At 41.3% G+C, this 21,811-nt stretch overlaps 1 protein-coding gene across 2 annotated transcripts in view; it reads left to right on the forward strand.

The window, feature by feature from the left end:
- Positions 1–7,418: 7,418 nt before the first annotated feature.
- Positions 7,419–21,811, forward strand: part of Fmn2 (formin 2) — a 308,299-nt gene continuing 293,906 nt past the window's right edge. For both annotated transcript variants that reach the window (XM_063240263.1, XM_063240264.1), the window contains exon 1: positions 7,419–9,247. In XM_063240263.1, the coding sequence (XP_063096333.1) occupies positions 7,702–9,247 (1,546 nt within the window). In that variant the 5' untranslated portion in view covers positions 7,419–7,701. The remainder of the gene's footprint in view (positions 9,248–21,811) is intronic.

Raw genomic sequence — 21,811 nt, forward strand, 5'->3', positions numbered from 1 at the left:
CCATCTATTCTTTGAACTCTATTTCAGTGGTGGCAAGCTCTGCTTAGAGCAAAGACTCACTCTTAGTCAATCTTTATTAAACTAGATGGTTAAAAATAAAGATTATAAAAAAAAGAAAGATTGCAAATTTTTCTCCACTATATTAAATATGAAATTGCATTCCATTGTGTACACCACATTTTCTTTATCCAGTCATCTGGAAGAATGAAATTATTTCTTTTGCAGGAAAATGGATAGAACTGTAAACCATCATGCTAAATGAAATAAGCCAGAGTTAAAGAATCTCATGTATTCTCTCATATATGAAATCTGAAAAAAATTAGAGAAAGAAAGAGAGAGATAAAAGAAAGTATAAGAAAAGACTATTAAAAGAAATTGGATCAGAGGTGGGGAAAGAAAGGTAATGGGAGTGTGTGTGTGTGTGTGTGTGTGTGTGTGTGTGTGTGTAAATAATCAAATGTTACATGCATGTACAAATATTCCCAAACCAACCCATTATTCTGCATAACTAATGTGCACTGATAAAATGTAAAATAAAACATTTATTCATGCATATAAAAACATAGTGCTATAATACATGCATATATATTCTTCAAATTCATCAAAATATACAATACAGTTTTATATCTGTCATTACTTCTAAAAATTGTTCTAAGAACTCTGACAAATCTGAGGCTTAGGTTCCAGTGTCCATGACAGTAGCCATCAACCATATGTGGCCACAGAGCAATTGAAGTATGATTTATCTGATGTGAAAAGTTGCTCTTAGTAAAAATATTCACAGATCTAAAGGAATTAGTGTATAAAAAAAGACATGTAGGTTATCTCATCAATAACTTGGAATGATTTTTCCAGTTGAAATGTTTTGCATATATTGGACTAAATTACACAGAGACAGACACCCTCACACATGCACACACACATGGACAAACAGATTCCCCTATGTTGTTCAACTTGGTCCCAAATTCTTGGGCTCAGGTTTGCCTCCTATTGAGTATCTGGTAATATGGGCTTTCGTCACTGTATCCTACTAAATAAAACTATTTTATTATAATTATTTTTTCTTGTTACCTTTATAATGTAGCTACTGAAAAACTATTCATGAGGCTCATATTATATTTCTCTTGTAATGTGCTGTTCTAAAGCCAAGTATTATCTTCCCCAAACTTAATTTTTCTTTGCTTCTTTCTTTAACACGATTTTTTTTTGTTGCTCCTTGCTACCGTACAAGGTACATTATGGCCTGAGTGCTTTTCAGTGGGCTTTCCATGCATAGTTCTGAATGGTTTCAGCAACTGAAGACAAGATGGTTTCTGGTTAAAAGGGCATGTCTAGGGATTCAGTACCAGAACTCTAGGTTTATAGGAATTTCTATGTCACTTCCGAACAAAATAAATGTTTTATTTTTTTCCTTTCTCAATTGAAAATAAAACAAAAACGTGCTGAAAGCTAAAACCTGTTGTGTTAGTTAAACCCTTTCGTTACTGTAAGAAAAACACAGGAAACAATCAGTTTTAAAAAAGGAAAGGGTCTAGCATCATGGCATACCCTTATAATCCCAAGACTCTGGAGGCTGAGGCAGAAAGATTACCATGAGTTTGAGGTCACCCTGGGCTGCATACTGAGTTCAAGGTCAGATTGAATTACACAGTGAGACCTGTCTCAAAATCAAATAACATAACAAAATTAAATTAAACATTTAAAATAATGATACAATAAAATAGAAAGAGGAAAGGTTTATTTTGGCTCACAGTTCTGGAGATTTTTATCCATAGTGGGTTGGTTTTCCGTAACTCATTTTCCTGTTGCTTTTCAGCCTTTGGTGAGGCAGAACATCATGGTAGGAGCACATGATGAAATCTCTCATCTCACAGTCCAGATAAGAAAAAGAAGGAGGAAGGGACTGGGGTCCCAAAGTTCCCTTTGAGGTCATACACCTTATGTCTTAGTCACTTTAAGATCGTCGCTGAGACAAAATACCTGATGCTCAAGTTGGGAAAGGAAAGGTTTATTTCTTACAGTTTTTGGAGGTTTCAGTCCACACTCAGTTGGCTCCAAGACAGGCGGGCATGGCTGGGCTGCAGTTCATGGCGGCCACAAACAGCAAACAGGAACTAGCAAAGAGAAAGACACACCTTCTTCCTGCCATTACATCACATACTGGCTCCACCCCTATGTGGATGGAGCACTGACACCATCAATCCAAGCACTATACAATGAACCATCACAAATGAACAATGCAAACTCATGAGGCCTGGGGGACACAAACATAAACCATGACACCTTATGACCTAAAACCTTCCCCAATGGCCTGCCTTTTAAAGGGTCACCCAACCTCCAGTTACATCATGGCTTGGATTACACCTTTAACATTTAAAATCCAAACTGGAGCACACACATGCTTACCTGACAGAGAAGCCTTCTGAGGACGCTGATGAATTTTCCAGACATTAGGAGATAATGCTCCATTTGCAGCATGAAGAGACTTCTGCGATCTAGTATTTTTTAGTCTTACTTTAATTCTTTTTTAAAAAAAATTCTTATAATAGAAAAACAAGTTTTTAGTATAGTCTCTCTTCATTGAGAAAGTAATATTTGATAGTTTCCTGTTTTGTAAGCATTTTATTTCTAAATGCAACACTGATGATAAAATGATGGTGGTAAAAATCAAAAGCTACTTAACTATTTGTTTGTGTCACACATATTACCCTCTTAGCAGACCTTTGGGAGTCAGGTGTGGTGGCATATGCCTAATAATCCCAGCTGAAGCAGAAAGCTGACAGGTTTGAACCCAGCCTGGGTAACTTCGCAATTTAGGGAAACTCTGTCTCAAAATTAAAAAATAAAATAAAATAAGGAAGGACTGGGAACTCAGCTCAGGAGTTCAATCCTCAGTACTGAAGGACAAAGAAGAGGGAGCTGGGGAAGAGGGCTGGGGTGTGTAGCCAGTGCAGAGGGCCAGAGTTCAAGCTCCAGCAAAACAAGGAACAGATAACTCAAGTGCTCTAGGAATTTGGTTTTTAAATTATGAAAATATGTGGTAAGAGCAAGGGCTTTTTATAATGTTGTCAAATATTTAAGGCCTGGAATATTTATACAGATTGCATAGTTTCATGGAACTCCAGATTTCTTAGAAAACAGTTAATTCTTCATTTAAGATATCTGGCCCTGAAGAATTCAAACACTGAATTCTCCTGTGTCTTGTTAGGCTCTGCCTCCAAGTTTGATTACCTGGGAGGTATAATTTTGATTTTTTCATTCTTTCCGTCATGCAGTAAACAGTTATTGATTCTCAGCCAGGAGGGGCTTCATCTTGAAGCAGGTGTTTCACCTCCAGCCTTCTGTCCTTTTGTGCTGGATCATTAAGTCTTCATCAGGGGCTGGAGGTGCTGTGCTGTGCGTTGCGTTCAGCAGCCTCTCTCTTCCCCATTTAAACACCAAAAATGCTTCCAGACAATGCCAGTGTCCCCTGGAGAGCAAGATCATCACCCTACTTGACAGGTATTGATGATAATGGGGGAGAACAGATGGGTGTCAGTGGTGGGAGGGAAGCAAAGGATGTGACCATTGGGGTGAAAGCCGCCAATGGTTTACAGAGACAAAAGAAGAGAGAAACATGCAACACTGGCGAATCCTGGGCACTGAGGGAGAAGGAGTGCATAACAACTCTGTTTGGGCAACTGCAGGTTGTGGTGATTTTATTAAAAAATAAAGGAGGAATTGATGCACAAAAGAAGAGAGGCTGAGCTCCTGGTGTTCCCTGGGAAGTGGGCTCAGAGTCTGCTGTCTAAGACAGCAATCAGGACTGAGAGGAAGATTATGTAGGCAATGGTTTGTTAGTTAATACCAGGACAGAAAGTTGTCTTTTTAAAGATTATTTGGCTGAAGAAAAAGATGAGTGGGATAATTAAAATACAGTCTTGCATTATTGATTCTTGAACATTCCATTTTATGCCAAGCAAACAGAAAACCAATGAAACTCCTCAAAAAACCAACTATCAAAGATATGTCACTATATTTATGACTTTTGGGAACCTGGGGATCAAACCCAAAGCCTTGCACATGTGCTATACTACTGAGCTCAAATCCAATTTAATGTTTTTGAATGCTAATCACTAAATGATTTTAATTGCAAAAAGATAAGAAATTCACACATTCTTGAAACTGGCTTTCTTTTCCAACATTTAGCATGAAAGATTTCAAACATATAGAAAAGTTCAACTTCCCATATGTCTATCATGTAATTATACAGTTAATATCTTATTAGATTTGCTTTATCATATAATTCTCCCTGCAGCTTTTTAAAACATTTTTATTTTTGATCCTTTTTAGAGTAAGTTGCAGAGATCTGTACATTGTCACATCTTTGCAGCATACATCTTGAGAGATCAGTATTTGTCTAAAGTTTACCATCCTACACTTATTAATTTTACTTTTTATTTTTATTGATGTATTTATTTAAGGATGGGCCCTGCGGATTCAATTCAGGGCCTTGTGTATGTAAGCACAGACACTATCACTAAGCAATACTCCCACCTCATTAATTTTATGTGTAAAGTCTGTATGCAATTTCCTCTTTTGGAAAATGGGTAGCAATGCATTTTATTTTATGTCATGTTTTTGTGAACTTCTTGGGATGCTAACAGTGAAGATATTTACCAACAATCCTGATGAGTTAGATCCTTGAACATAGGGGTTGGTCACATTTGCCTGCTGCCCTTCTATATCCTAACATTTAGGATGTGGCTGGGTATACGGTGAGATGTCTAATTTTCTGTTATGTATATTTTTCTAACCCTAGACATGATGCATGTGTGCATATGTGTGTGCATGCTCTGCTGAGATTCAAAGCCCAAGCATATGTTCTACCACTGAGCTGTATCTCAAGCCCTGTTACCTGTCTTTGATCAAATGGACTTAAGCTTAGGCCATTGTCTTAGTCACTTTCCTTGTTGCTAAGACGAGAAACCAGACCTCCAAAGTGAAGGGAGAAAAAATTTATTTAGCTTACAGTTTGTAGAGGTTTCAGTCCATAGTTGACTGACCCCAAGGCAGGGTGGCACATGGCAGAGGGACAGCAGTTCATGGCAGCAAAAGACAGAAAAGCAATAGGAGATGGTGAGCCTCTTTCTTCCTTACATTATATCCAGTCTACCAAGAATTAGGGCTGTGCCATTCCAATCAGGTGACTGATGCAGCAGTCACCACTCTTAATTCAGCACCCTCAGTCCTACTGTTACACTACGAATCAATCACACACTCTTGATTCAGCCTCCTCTGAAAAAGATCCTATACTCACATGAGACTTTGGGGGGACATCTAGATATAAACCATGACAGCCATGTCCCAAGCATCTTTGAGATGCTAAATATCAACTAAATACCAAGCAATGCTTTGGCAAATCTTTGCAGTTTGCTTTTATAACATCAGTATCTCTCCTCTAAAGAATAGATGGTGTAGAGCTGTTATAGAAATTTGGGACCTGAGTTTGTGGGCTCAAATATTGCGTTCTATTGCTACAAGAATATTGACAAATCTCTTGGCCTTTCTGAACTGAGCTTGGGTGTTAATTATTACTAGGTTGAGAGTTCCTACCTGAATTTGATGCCCAAACACTTGTGGGTTTCAAATGAACCTCTGCATGTACTTGGGCTTTGTCAGCTGTGACCTGCTGGCATGACTACCACCTGTGGTTTCAAATTCAGTGGATGTGAAAAACCAGCATCCCTCCCCCTCACCATCTTCCCTGCTGTCTTCTGAACTTCTAGAATGTGTCATCGAAAATAAGAAAGTAGTAAGGAAATAAATAGTTCAGAATCAAAGTTGCTCTGTTAAAGAGCAAGAATGAAGATTCAAAGTATCTCAGCATTCAAAGAAGCAGAAAATTCTAATATGCACAGGCAAATTGTGCTCTCTGGGAAGCCTGGATTAAGGAGGAACAAGAGCAATGTAGTGAAAAGCATGAAACAAAGGCTTTTCAAGCACTCCAGAATCACTTGGAGACTGGGTTATTACCCTGGCAAAGTTATTAAAGTTGATTTCTCCAAATCCTTTTCCTGAAAAGGGTCACCTAAGGATAACTAGCTAGCTCCCCTGAGGTTGCATTTATTTTTGAAATCATAATTTAAAATAAGCTAGTAATCATTGCTACATATAGCTATCCCTCAGACTTATAGGACCAACTTTTTCTTTTCATAAAGGTGTTGAAGGAGAGAGGTTTAAAACGTTGGCCGATAGTTGGCAGAGGGAGACTGCTTTTGCTTGCCACATTTAAATTGCATTATATAATATGGGGCACTTTTTCTTCCTTTGGGTTTGCTTTAAAAACTGCCAAATTAATCCAAGTTATTTCATGTTTTCAAAGAAATTTACATGAACTTCTAACCAAGCCTAATAAGTTGTATTAATACCAATGTTCGCTTACTGACTGGAGTTTTTTCGATACCGAAATGTTTAAAAAAACTTTTAAAATACAGACCACTTAATGTAATAGCTAAATTAATAACAATTTACAATGAGAAAAAGTGTTTGTATTGATACTAAGGCAAGAATGTTAGGAAGCCCTGGTAAAAGACAACTACCTGCAAGGACTTGCTTGGGAAAATCTGGTTAATGGCATAATGTCGGATTCTTTGTGCAGAGGGTGTTTCCTTTTTGTCTTTTTTCTTTTTATACAGGGCCACAACAGTGACATGTTTAATATTGATGAGTTTGACCTCCTGGGAGTTATAGTTTAAGCACCAAACCCTTTTTGAATACCAATGCTGTTTAATTTATATGGTAAACACATAGAATTTTGGAGATTAGCATTTTAATCAACCCTAATCTCAGCATTTTCTGCCTCTCCTTTTTACTGTCAAAAAAAAAAAAAAAAAAAAGTTTGATCAGCCCACTTTGGAAATGACAGCAAAGGTGTCCCTGAGGAAGCAGGGTCTGTAAAACCCAGTGCAGCACCTTGGTAGAAACCTTCCCTAAGCCAATATGCTGGAGCATGTCGGAGTGCTCCAGGAGACTATCAATTATTCAAGAAACAACAGTTCATTCATTCACCAATATGTATTAAGGGGTCCCGCAGAAGCAGGCGGATGGATGTGCGCGTGCCTGAACGTGATATTATGTATTGTGGCACTTCTAAACTGGAGCTGGGCTTCGGTTCCCCCTCCCATCTTTGTCTGAAATTTTCTCCTAATGTTTTGAACTTTTTGTTTTTGCAGGTCCCGGAGCTTTGAAGTTGCGGGTGCATCTCCCAACGGACGCGCTCTTTGCGAGGTGGGAGGGCCCATGCATTCGATTTGCACGGTGGAGATTCAAGTCCCCGAGATAGAGGAAACGTTTTTCGCGCCTGAGTTCTGCGCCGAGCTGCTCGGGGGCCGCGGGGGCGGCGGGCGCTGGGCCAGGCGGTGGCTGCGTCGGGCGCAGCCATTGGCGGGCGCGGCGCGCTGTACTGAGCATGTTCGCGCCCCGCCGGCTCCGGGCCGCAGCCGCAGCCGCAGGGACGGCGGGCGCGGGAGCCGCCGCGCATTATGCAAAGCGGCAGCAGATGCGAGCTGGGCCAGCCGGGCGCTCGTCGGCCTCGCCTCCCAGCGGCTCGTCCAGCTGCCTGATTCGCCCGCGAGACCCCCCTGGCCCGGGCCGGGGGCCGAGGAGGCCCGCGATGGCCTGAGTCCCCGGGGCGCGGCGGCGCGGCGGCGGGATTGCACCATGGGGAACCAGGATGGGAAGCTGAAGAGGAGCGCAGGTGAAGCCGCGCACGAAGGCGGCGGCGGCGGCTGCGCCGAGGATGCTGTGGGGCCCAGGGATGTGGAAGCCACCAAGAAGGGCAGCGCCGGCAAGAAGGCGCTGGGCAAGCACGGCAAAGGGGGAGGGGGCGGCGGGGAGTCCGGGAAGAAGAAGAGCAAGTCGGACGCCCGAGCCTCGGTGTTTTCCAACCTGCGGATCAGGAAGAACCTGTCCAAGGGGAAGGGCGCCGGCGGCTCCCGCGAGGATGTGCTGGACTCCCAGGCCCTGCAGACCGGGGAGCTGGACAGCGCTCACTCCCTGCGCACCAAGACCCCGGACCTCAGCCTCTCGGCGGACGAGACAGGCCTGTCGGATACCGAGTGTGCCGACCCCTTTGAGGTGACGCGGCCAGAGGGTCCTAGGCCTCCCGAGGCTGGGGCAGGGGTCCAGCCGGTCGCTGAGGATTTGGAAACCGCCGCGGGGGCGCAGGATGGACAAAGGACCAGTTCGGGCTCGGACACGGACATCTACAGCTTCCACTCGGCCACGGAGCAAGAGGATTTGCTCTCGGACATCCAGCAGGCGATCCGCCTGCAGCAGCTGCAGCAGCTCCAGGACGGCCAGGAGCCTGCAGCGACCCCCACCGCCGCTTTCGCTCCTCCCGGGGCCTTCCTGGGCCTGGACCGGTTCCTGCAGGGACCCAGCGGCGAGGCTGGGGAGGCGCCGGGCGGTCCGCGCGCGGATCAGGCACCGTCCGCGCTCCCCGCCCCGCCGGAGCCCCAGGCTGCCCAGGCCCGGGAGCCGGCGCAGCCCCCGTCCCCCCGCAGCCGCAGGGCCTCCGAGGCGCCCGGAGTCCCCGGGGCCCAGTCCCCGCTTGCAGACTCGCGCACTGCCTTCCCGTTCCCCGAAGCCGGGCCGGCGGAGGGCGCAGACGCAGCCCGGGACACAGACGAGGAGGTCGAGGAGGATGCTTTTGAGGATGCCCCCCGGGGCTCTCCGGGAGAGGAGTGGGCCCGGGAGGAGGGAGAGGCTCCCCAGGAGCTGGGGCCAGAGCCGGAGGAGGAGCGGACGCAAGGGCCCGGGGACCCCGCCGCGGCCGCCTCCCTGCCCGGCAGCCCCGCGCCCAGCCCGCGCTGCTTCAAGCCCTACCCGCTCATCAGCCCCTGCTACATCAAGACCACCACCCGGCAGCTCAGCTCGCCCAACCACTCCCCGTCTCAGTCCCCCAGCCAGAGCCCCCGGATCAAGAGGCGCCTGGAGTCCTCCCTGAGCCGGGGGCCCAGACCCGCCCTGGCCTCCGCGGCCGCCCCGGCCAAGAAGCAGCGGGCGGACGGGGCGCTGGCCGCTGGCCTCAGCCGCTCCGCCGACTGGACGGAGGAGCTGGGCGCCCGTGCGCCCCGGGCGGGAGGCTCGGCTCACCTGCTGGGGCGCGGGGCGGCCGCGGACGGCGGCGGGGTGACCCCCGCGCTGGGCGCCAAGGCGTCTGGGGCGCAGGCGACCGCGGACGGCTTCCAGAACGTGTTCACAGGTGAGCGCGCCTCGGCCGGCCTCCAGGTGGCAGGTCGCCTGCCAATCAGGGCCTTCACCTGCCACCCGCCCGCTGCCGGGGAATCCTGCCCGGCCCAGGCCTGCGTGAAACCCTTGGACAGACAGACGTGCTGGTTTACTGTGTCTTCACAGGGTGGTAAAGGGAACAGTTCAGGAGAGTCTGCTCCAAATCATCTCAAGAAAGGGATGCTGTGCTCACTGCTCCCAAATATCTGCTGTTCTTCAGTGCTCTGGGTGCCTCCAGGCAGACTGACCCCTTTTGTGCCTTGTTAGCTAAGCCATATCATATTTCCTACTTCCTGACCCCACAGTATGTCAGGAACGAGATTGTTCTCCGTCTTTTTAAGGGATTGATGTTGGAGACCCAAGGCATTCCACTGCTTTACAAGGGCGATCTCTGATTGTTCATATGTATGTGCATATGTGTGTATGTGAGTATACATGTATATATAACTACATGTGCATACATTATCTATTTTTTATCTTGCAGAGGTCCAAGTGGGTACCATTACTTTGTGAAGTTGAGCGATCACTCCTGTTTCCTAATGCAAACAAATCTGGTGTGCGCTATTAGAAAATGAACAGATAATGGAATAATAGGGAGGTTTTCATCTGGTTTCATGGTCCAATCAGAATGGGCTGTGACGAGTCGTGAAGTGGAGAAGGCCAAAGGCACCCCGTGGGCCAGCCAATACCTCTCTGTCTTAGCATTTGTTGTGGTCTCATACAGCTAAAGCACAGCTGAGGAGTCAAGGTGGTAAAGGTCAAGCAGTAAGATGAGTTTATCCTTTCTTACAGGCAGATGGGTCCCCAGGCCGTGCCTTAAGTATCTATTTGTTTCCTGTAAACTACTCTTAATTATGAAGTGAAACAGAGCATTAGAATAGGAAAAAACAATGCAACATTTTTTGCCAGTGCTGGTAAATATTTAAATTAACTGACAATTTCAAATGTAATTTTAAAGTCTTGTATTGTTATTTAATAAAGAGGGTACCTGTGATGAAATTTTTAATGAGGACAGCTTCTCAGTTGGCTAGTTGCTGTTTATGTTATGCTGTCTACTTTTTAGGCTATATTTTTATTTTCATCTGTGGGCTGTTTTTTATTTTTCACTTATAGAATCTTTAAAAGTAGCTTTTTAAAATGAGCTTTTTTTCCTGCCTTTTCTTAACTGTGTATGTTCAGTTAAAAGGATTTATAGTCTTCAATACATTATGTAAGTTGTCAAATCCAGAACCAAAGCAAAACACACAAAAATTGAAAGACCTCTTTTTATTTTATTTTATTTTATTTTTTTGTTTGAGACAGGGTCTTACTATGTGGTTCAGACTGGCCTTGAGCTTACTTTGTAGTCTAGGCTGATCTTGAATTGCAAAAATCCTACTGCCTCAGCCTCCTAAGTGCTGGGATTACAGGCATGTGCCACCATGCCTGCCCTTGAAAGACCATTTTTGATGAAAGAAGCTTAAAACATTCTCCAATTTCTTTTTTAAAGTCAGGGGCTTAAACTCAGGACCTTGCATGTGTGTAGAAATTCTCTGAGCACTTTTTGTGAATTTAGTGTTGGTGAGAAATCATGGTTTTTCTCTTTGAATCACATTCATTTATAAGTTTTCTCAAAATGAAAATTATTCACCATAATTATGACTTTCAATGATTAATATTAATAATTGCTCTTTCTAGGGGTAGTATACGACTGGAAATTTTTTTCCTTTGTGTAGCATACACCATACACACATACATGAACATGCACACGTGTGTAAACACACACATACACACTGCGCAGCCGCATTGTGCCCGGGAATATGTTAGGTGGTAGGTATTACATAAATTTTTTTTCCTGGTACTGAGAATGCAACCCAGAGCCTCAAGCATACTAGGCAAGCATTTTCTCGTGAACTACAGCCCCAGTCTGATACTGGGATAGTTTCACTAAGAGGAGACACCAATAAGTACCATGCAAAGTATATGGGTATAAATCAGTGGTAAAGCACTTGCCTAGCATGTGCAAGATCCCACACTGCATTCCCAACTTCAGAAGAAAAATGAAAGTCCAGTGTACACAGTCTATATATCTATCTGTGTATCTGCCTACAGATATGTAGGACAGGTTCCTAAAAACATCAAGGAAAAAGTGACTTGTCTCTGGGGGAATAGGAAGGCTTGTCAGATGAGGACTACAGAGTTCTGCAAGATCATGGAGCCCTAAATAGGTTGTAATTGTGTTTCCTTTTAAAAAGCATATTCTTGGACTTGTATATCCTTTTAATTTGTTAATACCGTATTTTTAAATTTGAAATTTAGCATCATAAAGGAGGCCTATGGTAGCAGCTGGCTTTTGATGGTACTGAGACTTGAATCCAGGGACTGCACACTGAACCATATCCCTTCATATCCGTTTACACTTTTCATTTTTGAGATAAGGACTGGCCAAATTCTCAGGCAGGCCATGAACTTGAGATCCTCATGTCGCAGCCTCCCTAGCTGCTATAGGCATGTGCACTGACTTTCCTATCTGACTTTCCAAGATTTTTTTTTGTTTTTATTGTGTACAGTAAAAGCACAGGGTTAGTGTTTTGATGATGTGGATGTTACCTACTTTGTATTTGATAGTTGGATATAGCAGATATATTTTTGTATATCAGCTTCTGTACATTAATCTCCTCCCATTAGCATAGATCAGGGAGGAAAAATATGTAGATTTAACCTAACCTGTGACTGGGAAGAAATGGAGTTAGAAGAAAAGGTGAAATAACTTTCTCAAAGTCGTTCTGTGATTCATGCAGAGGCAGAAAGGGAAGTAGAGCTGTGTCTGCTGATTGATTCTGAGTACTCTTGCTTGTTCTGGTTCAGCATTGTAAGGAAATTAAGAGTCCTCTTTTACCACATTGTGGCATCTGTCTACGCCATCTTCCCCTTATGGGGTGTTTTTGATTTCTGTTAATAACATGCACTCCTTCCTGGTTGAATCTTCCTTGGACTAAATGAAAGGTAACAATTGGCTAGAGTGAATCAGATTTTTAAAGGTAACTTCGTGGAAACTCGGGGAGCAGTGGGAGATCCACACTGACACAGGCCCCTGGGTTTCAGCTGCTGACTCCTTCTGTGTGATCGGCCACCACATTTGCTCCTTTTTCACACTGCTATTTTATGGGTGTCTTGGAAATTAACAGAGGGTTTGGGGAGCACTAGTGTTGTCCTTAGGGAACCAGTTCTTTGGCCTTGATCATGCATGTATTTGGATCAATTAATTGCCAGTTGCGTTGGAAGCAGGTGATTATATGTATCCATAAATATTTTTAAAAATCTTTAAACCATAGAATGAGATCTGTCAGCTCTGCAGGAAAGAACAGATGTTTCTCCTTTTTTCCTGCCTTGCAAATGTAGGGAGAATATTCTGGTGAAAAGAGATTTCCATTTCACGTGTTAGAATATTTTGGGGAGATAGAAAAACATTAGCCAGGCAGTAGACCAAAACAGGATCTTGTTTAGCTGTTAAGAAACGGACAGTACCTTTAGCCACTGCTTGTTACAGATATCACAGTTAATTTGTTCAAAATACAGTTTTCCACATTTAATAGGAAAGAACTGAGAGATCTCTTTACTCAAGTGTTTCCAACCTGTGACCCTGGACAACTATTACGCAGGCCCACGACGTAGTAACCTTATGACGCAGTGAGATGATATTTAGTGATAGTTTTCATGACTGGATTGCACAGTGCTTGAACTTGGTGGGTGTAGGTGAGAGCCTTGCACTGTGTGGGGAAGGTGAGGTGCCGAGTTAACTCTGCCTCCTGCACCTGCTGCACCTCAGTCCCATGGAAGCCCACATGTGAGCCTATGTGTTCCTGGGTGAGCAGGGTACAGTGATGAGTAACAATGGGATTTCAGCCCACCTACCCATGTATGAGCCCTAGACATCGTTGGGTGTTTATTGTTATTAAGCAGACATGTGAAGCTTTCTTATTTAATTATTAAACATGGGCTCATGTGTTTCTGTAAAGTGTTTACTAAGTTGAATATTAAAAGGAACTTTTGTGACTCACATATGTATTCTACCTAGCTGGCTAAAGACAGTCCCTTTTTATTCAGTGCTGCCCAAACAAATGAACAGGTTGGATGCCCATGCTTTATTCATTAATCACAGCAGAAGCTTGGTAATCGAGTTTTCTTCTTTCTGGTTTTTCTTTCTGTCCCTGTGTGTGTGTATGTCTATGTATTGCACTGGGATAGAACCCAAGGCCTTGCCCCTGCTCAGCAGTTACTCTGGGACTGACAGAGTTACATTCCCAGCCCAGTACTGCAGTTCTGCAGTTGAAGTCTAGAACTTTAACCTGTTAATCACATGATACTGAGTCACACTCCCCCCCACCCCCCATGCTGGGGACCGATCCTAGGACTCTGCCCCAGTAAGGCGAGTGTTCTACCACTGAGCTCTATTCCTAACCTGTTAGATCATTTTGATAGGACACTTCCCAAAGTCTATTATATACTTATCTGTCTTTCTAAAAAGACACGGTATAAAAATTTCATCTGTTTTAAAGAGTTTAATGTCATCTGCAGGCAGACCATCTTGTGAAAATGTTAGTGATTCCCTCAACAGCTATTTCAGGCTGGAGGTTGGCGGACTCAGTCTGTGCTTTCTGAGTTTTAGAGTCTTGGTGGTTTCCTGCCTCTTCCTTCCTGTCCGCTAGCTGCTCTTGGAGCCTTTCCTCTTCTTCATCTCCTTCCCTACTTCCTTACAATGCGATTTTTCTGGTCAATTGGTTATTGGCTTGTAAAGTCTGGAATGATGAAGTTAGCTTTATTTATTGCAATTCTCCTAATGCCAGACTCTCTGTAGATGCATTATATAATTTTCTCTAGTCCTTACGACAGTCTTGAAGCATAGCTGTTTATCCTCATCTTTCCTATGAGCAATGCAGGGCTCAGACAAGTAAAGCAACTTGCCTAATGGCATTAAGCTAGTCAGCCACCCATTTGGGATTTTAAAAAACAAACCTGTTGTTAACATATATAGAATGGAACCAGGTGGATAATTGAGCCTTTGGAGGGCTACTTAATAAAGGGCTTGAGCTCAGAAAGGCTCTCATTTTGGCCTTTCTAAAAATTACCTTGGTTTTTGTATAAGTAAAAGGAAGGCCCCATGCTGGGAGTACACATTTTCTCTCTTGGCTTATTAGTTAATTACAGTGTATTTTCTAAGGTTAGGAACAGTCTGAGTTCCATCAGTAGCACTGGAGAGAGTACAGATGTCCAGTTAATGTCCAATAAGTGAAAAAAATGTAGAGTTAGCCCTGACATGTACTATATCTAACTGTAAAAGGAAGGTGGTGATAAGGATGCTATCCTTTCCCCTAAATATTGCTTTACTGCCTCTGTGTCTCTGAAGAAAATGTAACACCGCTAGGAGGACTGGAGACATTATTTTTAAGTTATTTTAGTTCGGTCTGAAACATCGTTTCTTATGGTTTGTTTTGAGATGGGTTCTTACCATGTCAGCTAGGCTGACCTTGGACTCACATCCTCCCTGAGTAGCTGAGACCACAGGCATATGCCACGGTGCCATGCTCTGTCCCTTGCTTTCCTTAGATCTATGGGTTGGATCAAAGTCACGTACTCCAGTAGCTTCAGTGATGGATTTTAATAACTGGCTCATGAGGTGAGGACTGGCCTAGTTTTAAGTACATTTAAGCATTTGGATTTAAGCCATGAGCATCTGAAATAGAACAGATGCTTCCAATGCTTTTCCTTCTGATTCTATTAAAAAGTTGCTGAAAAATATGTTGATGATGGTAGCAGTAGACATTCTATTATTATTATTGTTTATATCCTAGCTTTGCTATTTAGCTAAGCAATTCATATAATTTTCCCTCATATATATTAAGATGAAGAAATAATTTCACATTAGTAACGTGAAGGTTCAATGAAGTCGTGTACAAAAGGCTCCTGCCACTTTGCCCGCTATCCAGAAAGCATTTAATTGGTGGTAATTACTTTTCTGTCCTGATTTGTTTTCTTAATAAATTTCATTGTTTAAAGTAGAAAGAGCCAGATTTGTTATAATTGAATCTAACAATTCTGAAATTGCCCCAAAACTTGGCAGGATATAAATTGATCAGACACTAATTGAAAATTTATATTTATAAGCACTAGATTTTTTGTTTTTTTTTCCTGTGGGCAGGGGGTTCAGTTTTATATGATTTCTTTTTATGTGATTGTAACCATTTTGAATCACTTTATGGAGAATTTTGATCTTCTGGGGAGTTGGAAAACATCTGATGGGGGTGTGGCTGTGAGGCTGGGGAAAGGATGCTTTCTAAGGGAGAAAGTGGGGAGGAGGAGGCTGCGGCCCACACCCTCAGTATTTCTGTTCAGCACAGCATCAGGCCACAACTGCCTGACTTGGCCGCCTTCCCCTCCCACAATTCCTTTCACAAACTCTTTAGACAACTCATCTGCTTGCTGTTCTGTGAAATGCATTTCTTTTTCCCGACTTTGTGCCTTTGTCTTGCTGTTTTATGCTCTTGGAACACACGAGTTGTCTCTCTTGATTTAGCATCTGAAAAAGGCTTATTCCATTTTCCGTTTTGCACCTTTTCCAGCGAGACCTAACTGGCTGTCATCTCACTGTCTCTGTGCTTGCTGTCTGCATCATATTGCACATGCTTCTTGGATTTAGGGATCCTTTCAGACTTCTTTCCTGCCAGATTCCATCTGTCTGTCATAACACTGCATAAATGAAGATCTTGATGAGTATTTGTTCACAAATATTTTTCAGGTGTTTATACAGTGAGTTGGGCATTCAGGTTTCTTAATGGCAGCTAAGACTAGTGGATTTGAAACTTGAAAATTACTGATTTTTTTTTGGCATTTGAGATTAATTGGTTTCTTTGAAGTGTGTTTGAATCAGTTGTGAAGGTAGAATGATAACTTTGGCAGAATATGTGTTGCTAGAACATCTACTCTGAAGGTTAATTTTAAAATCATAATGACGTTTTTAGTAACTCTGAGCTTTCAGTCATATATACATTTCCCTGAGCTGCATTTCCTGCATCGAATATAAATGTTATTGGTAATGGTGTAAGAGGTAAAGGGAATAGAGAAAATTCATTCATCTCTTTATTGTTGCCTTTATATTTTAAATAATAATGAAATTTAGCATTAAGAGACCATTAGGAAGAAACAAAGGAGTATTGCCTGTGAATTATTAGTTATTGGACGTAATTTTAGCATCTGTGAAAACTTTTTAAGGCTTTTCAACATTAATGATATAAGTATATGGAAATATGATGAATCAATTTGAAACTGTAGTAACTCTAGGTAATTATTAAAATTATAGGAACAAAATAACAATTTCTGGCTAGAAAGACACTAACCATGCTACAGAAAATTTTTCTTTTGACATCTTCTTCATGATGGATAAAAAAGGGGGAAATTGATCCCTTCCACTTTTACAAAGTTGTGCTTGCAAGTGTTGATTGGACAGGAAAATTGTTGCTATTCCTTCTATGTGGTTCAATAAGGCAGTAGCATACCTCGCACCCACGGGAAGCTTTATTATCAATTAAGCTAGAGCTGTGGTGGGCTGAAAATAGCCCTCTTGAAATAATGTGTTGGGAAGCATATTGTGAAAGTATGCTTGGAACTGTTTAGACTATCCGATTGAATGTTTTTGTACATCAGGCAAAAGTTCCTTGTTATAGTATTTGGTAATACAGTGGAGTATATGGAAAGTAATTCTGTATCATTTGAATGCTTGTTGTAGTTACTAAGGGGGGGGGTGTTTATTAGTAAGCCCAGAGAACACTCTGGCAAGGGTTCAGGCTGAGGGGTCTTTCAAATTACTTCCCCTCCCAGTTTTGCCACTGGCTGCCTATAAGGCTTGGGGCCATGATTCCTCACCTCCGTGTGTGTGTGTGTGTGTGTGTGTGTGTGTGTGTGTGTGTGTGGTGCTAGGGATTAAACCCAGAGACCTGTACCAGCTTTACTGTCGAGCTACACCTTCAGCCCTTGTACTGCTTAGTACTTTGGTTTCTTAGAGGCAGGCACTGAGGGTCCCTCGTTGGTAGTGTGCTTGCCTCACATGCATGAGACCATGAGTTCTATTTCAAGTGTTGCTGAAAAAGCTGCCCCCTCCAAGTTCCTTTGAAACCCGCGGTTTTAGGGAGGCGATGGTTCCTGCATGTACAATTTCTACCCACTAGTGATACAATGCATGTAGAAAGTGCCTCTTTTTTGATAGAATTGAGGAAAATCCTAGTGCTAGAGAATTCATTGGTATCATGGGGTAAGGATTCTATGGTAGTGAGAGCAATGCTGTTTTTACCTTGATAGTTTTGATTAATTTGTTGGTTCATGCTGAAGGTGGTTTGGAGTGGTTGGGTTGTCATTATCCAACATGTATGCAGGACCTTGGGTTTCTGAACACTGAAGAAGTAATTATGTTGTGAAAATCATGGAAGGTAAAGCTCTTCTGTATAATGGGCTGCCTGGAGACTTAGAACAAGAAGTCTTTCTAATATGGGCACAGAATATACTTAAGTCCTCAGTATCTTTCTCAGCAGTGAAAATCATCTACGATTACAAGCTTCCCATTTTTTCTTAAATTTTTCAATGCAAGCACTACTAAATTTTCGACTTTAACTCATTTGTTTTGGTTACATTTTCAGTTTCCCTACTATTGTATGTCTATTTACTCAAATACTTTTTAGTCAGTACACTTAGGAGTTTGCATTGATAGGAAATTTTTCTCAGAGAATGAAAAGTTTTGAAAGCTCCCTGAGTTTTAAATTTTATTGGCCTTAAACTATTGCAGGTTGGTGAAGACTAGTAAGAAGTAAAACTGTTACAGGATCCCATATACATGCAGGAGGGTTTTGTAAACATGGAGTCTCTTCAGTGTCAAGGCACAAATTTTCTTTTCTTTTAAAAGATTAAAAGGAATGGGATAACAATAGGGATATTATTTTGCAATACATTTTTCAAACTATATATTTGTAGATTGTTTGGATGCTTGGCTGCTATGATTGGCCAAGACTTGATTATTTGTTTTAAGAATATACTTCCGGGGCTGGGGATTTAGCTCAACGGCATAAGCACCTGCCTTGCAAGCAGGCAGTCGTGAGTTCGATCCCCGGTACCCCCCTCCCCCGCAAAAAAAAAAAAAAAAAAAGATTAAAAAAATGTAAAAGAAAAGGAATATATTTCCAGGGCAGCTCAGCAGCATGGTTCCTGGCTGGCAAGTACAAGGTCCTGAATTCGATTCCTGATACCTAAAAAAACAAAAACAAAAAGAAACCCAGAATATACTTTCAAGTGAAATTGCGCTTTGTGGCTTGTTTACATATTAAGTTAGGTAATTGCTCCTTACATTTGAATGCAGATTTTAGATTAATTTAATATGCAAATAATATCGTATGACAGATCATACACATATGCTTTATGTAATAGGCATAGTATGTGATTTAACACACATTCAAATTTAATGCTCCGCAGCATTTTTTCCACATTGCTCAATCTCTACTTAAACTTCTAAATATTCTGATTACTCTTCAGATATCTCAGGCTCTTTCTGATATCATTGACAGAATTCTTAGGAGAAAAAAATTTCCATTCATTGATGCTTCTCATTCTATGCCAAAACTCCCTTTATTCGCCTCTGCAGAACTCTGCATTTTGTCCCATTCCACATTTTATTTCCTATTCCTAGACCCCAATAAACTTAGAAGAGTGGCTTTCATGTATTTGGAATTATGTATATTTTAGTAAAACATGTAGTATTTCTGCGTGTATTTACTTTGCACAAATACATTACCTTCAAGTTGTAGACCTCATTTGTTTTTAAGTGTGACTGCCTTTGGAAAAAAAATCTACCGATTCTTCTGTGTAAATTTCTGAGTAGCTTATTGCTTCTTATTATTACATAGTATTCCAAAGGGGGAAATGTTCTGCCCGGTTGTATACCACCATGGGGCACCATTCAGCTTTTATGATAGGTGCTTAAATGTTTTTCCTAGAGTTGCAATGCTGTGGCTATAGATGCATTGTCTAGATTTTACTTAAATGACCACGCAGTGGCAACCATTTAGATTCCTTTACTTCTCAGGCCAGCATAGAAAATGCTCTGAGAAATACACTCGTAAGGGGTTCTTTTCAAGAATTTCTCTGACAGGTATATTAAGGGGTGAAATTGATCAGTCATACAATGAACATTTACAATTCAGTTTATACTCCATTTTCGCAGCAAGTTGTCATTATATACTTTCCACTACTCCTAAGAAGGAAAGTTGTTTCTGTTCTACTTTGCAGAACAGAGTGTGGTTATTGGATGATCAATGCTTTTGAGAAAAACTGTGCTTTTTTTTTTTTGCATTTGAATTTATCTTTCTATGAATTGCCTGTTCATGTTCTTTTACATTTTCCTATAGGGTTTACTGATTCTTGTTGTTATTCACAGGCGTTCTTTATATATTCTAGATCTTATCCTATTACTAATGTTAGGGGTATAATACATTGTACAAAGCCTCCTTTTTGTCTTCTTTTCTTACATTAAAGTTCAGGAATTTAAAATTAATATATGTCACAGTGCCTTGCAGGTCTGAGTTTAGATGTGATTTATGTTTGATAATTTTGCTTCACACCTCAAAGGCCGTGGTCTGGCCTAAGACTTCTACTGTTTCTCCTGGCATGTTAGCAGGATCTCCTGTGCAGGCACTAACTTTGTGGAGGTTATGGGTGGGGCAGGGTGTGTCTGTGCAGGTGAAGTGTGCTTTTAGTTTCTGGAACTTAGGATCAGAGAGGATGTGGCTGCTTCTTTGGTGGTCTGGTCGTGTGCTGTGGCTCTGTGAGTAGTTTCTGAAAAGATCTAGGACTTTTTAATTCATGCTGGCTAAGAGTCTGTAAGCCTAAGTCACATCATACAATATATCTCTTCCTATTTAGAAGATTTGGAGTAGATTCATTTGTGTGCAGTTATTGAATCTGGATATGAAGAAATGGTTTTAGATAGCAAATATCATTCACTAGTTTTTATCCTTTAAAATTTATAATGTGCTTACTTGACAGAGATACTTAAATTTTATATAATCCAATTTTTTGCAACTTATGATTTGTACTGTTTCTCTCATTTAAGTTTCTTTGACTCCTAAGCAACAAAAATTCTCCCTTCTATTTTTCTATTATAACTTCACCTTTTATATGTATATTCTTGATTAGAATCTTCTCGAGTATAAGGTAAAGATATACTTTTATTTTTCTCCACACGGCAAGACAGTTTTCCAGTATAATCTACTAATTTTACTCAGTGGTTTTGATACATTTATAGCATTCATATATATAGATAAAATCTGTTTCTGAGGTTTCTGTTCTTTGCTTTTATGAGCTATTTTTTTTTCTGTTTTTAGCTAATACCATATGGTTCTTACAAATATGACTTTTCAGAGAAGTTTCTCTTTTTCAAAGTCAACTTAGTTCTCAATATGTATCTTATAGGTAGTTGCCCATGCAAATTTACGATAGGCTACTGACTGTCTTTAGTAAATCCTAATGACATTTGTTTGGATTTTTATTATGCTGAGGATTGTTATCACTTTTATAATATCATCTGATCAAAGAATATGAAGGACTTTATCATTTAAGTCACCTTTAAGTCTTTTTAGTAGGACTACAGAGGATTTATGCTTTCTTTGCTGACCTGGTTTCCAGACACTTACTATTTTATCCCTAATTGGATGGCTGTCTTAGTTTTGTATGACTTTTAGTTATTGGAGTAAAGAAATATTTTTAGAGATTGTAGATATAGCTCAGTGGTACAATGCCTGCCTGGCAAGCATTAGATTGTGAGTTCAATTCTTAGTACCAAATATATATGTATATATGAAACATTTTAGTGTTTTTCACTTATAAGTTCTGTGTGATTTACCTTATGGTTGTCTTTAAACCTGAAGTTTATTCAGTAATGTAAGGTCATGAGATTTTAATTTTATTTATTATTTTTATAGCACAATAATTCAAACATAATCACAGGACATGTACACTGGGTAACCTACTGAAATTATTATAGCTTTTCTTTCAGGATTGTACATTATCATTTTTTTGTGGGCATTCTGAGCTGTCTTTGGGGAGTCACAATCCTAAACTCCAAAAGCATTGACATTTTAATTTAGGAGCTTGTGTTACACAGTCGACATTAATCAGAATCTTTTTAATTACTTTAAAGACTTCAAAAGCACCACTGAAACAAATAAATAATATTTTATTCATGCAGAACAGCCCCTTCTGAATATCTATTAATTACCTTTTTGTTTTTTTATGTGCAGTTCTGGGATCAAACCCAGAGCTTCATACGTGCTAAGAACATATTCTACCACCAAGCCATGTTCCTAGTCCTATCATTTACCTTTGGGCTGGTATTTTAAATACTTCTATAGGGTCTTTTTCCCATCTAACACTTGCTAATTAAATGCTGTTTCCTCCCCGTGATTTATATGAAGTCCATTTTAACGCTCACTAGATCCACTTTTATAGACTTACCTTATATATT

The sequence above is a fragment of the Cavia porcellus genome, unplaced genomic scaffold, assembly GCF_034190915.1.
Source record: "Cavia porcellus strain 051 isolate PalLab524CR breed Dunkin Hartley unplaced genomic scaffold, mCavPor4.1 scaffold_29, whole genome shotgun sequence".
Taxonomy (NCBI): Eukaryota; Metazoa; Chordata; class Mammalia; order Rodentia; family Caviidae; genus Cavia; species Cavia porcellus.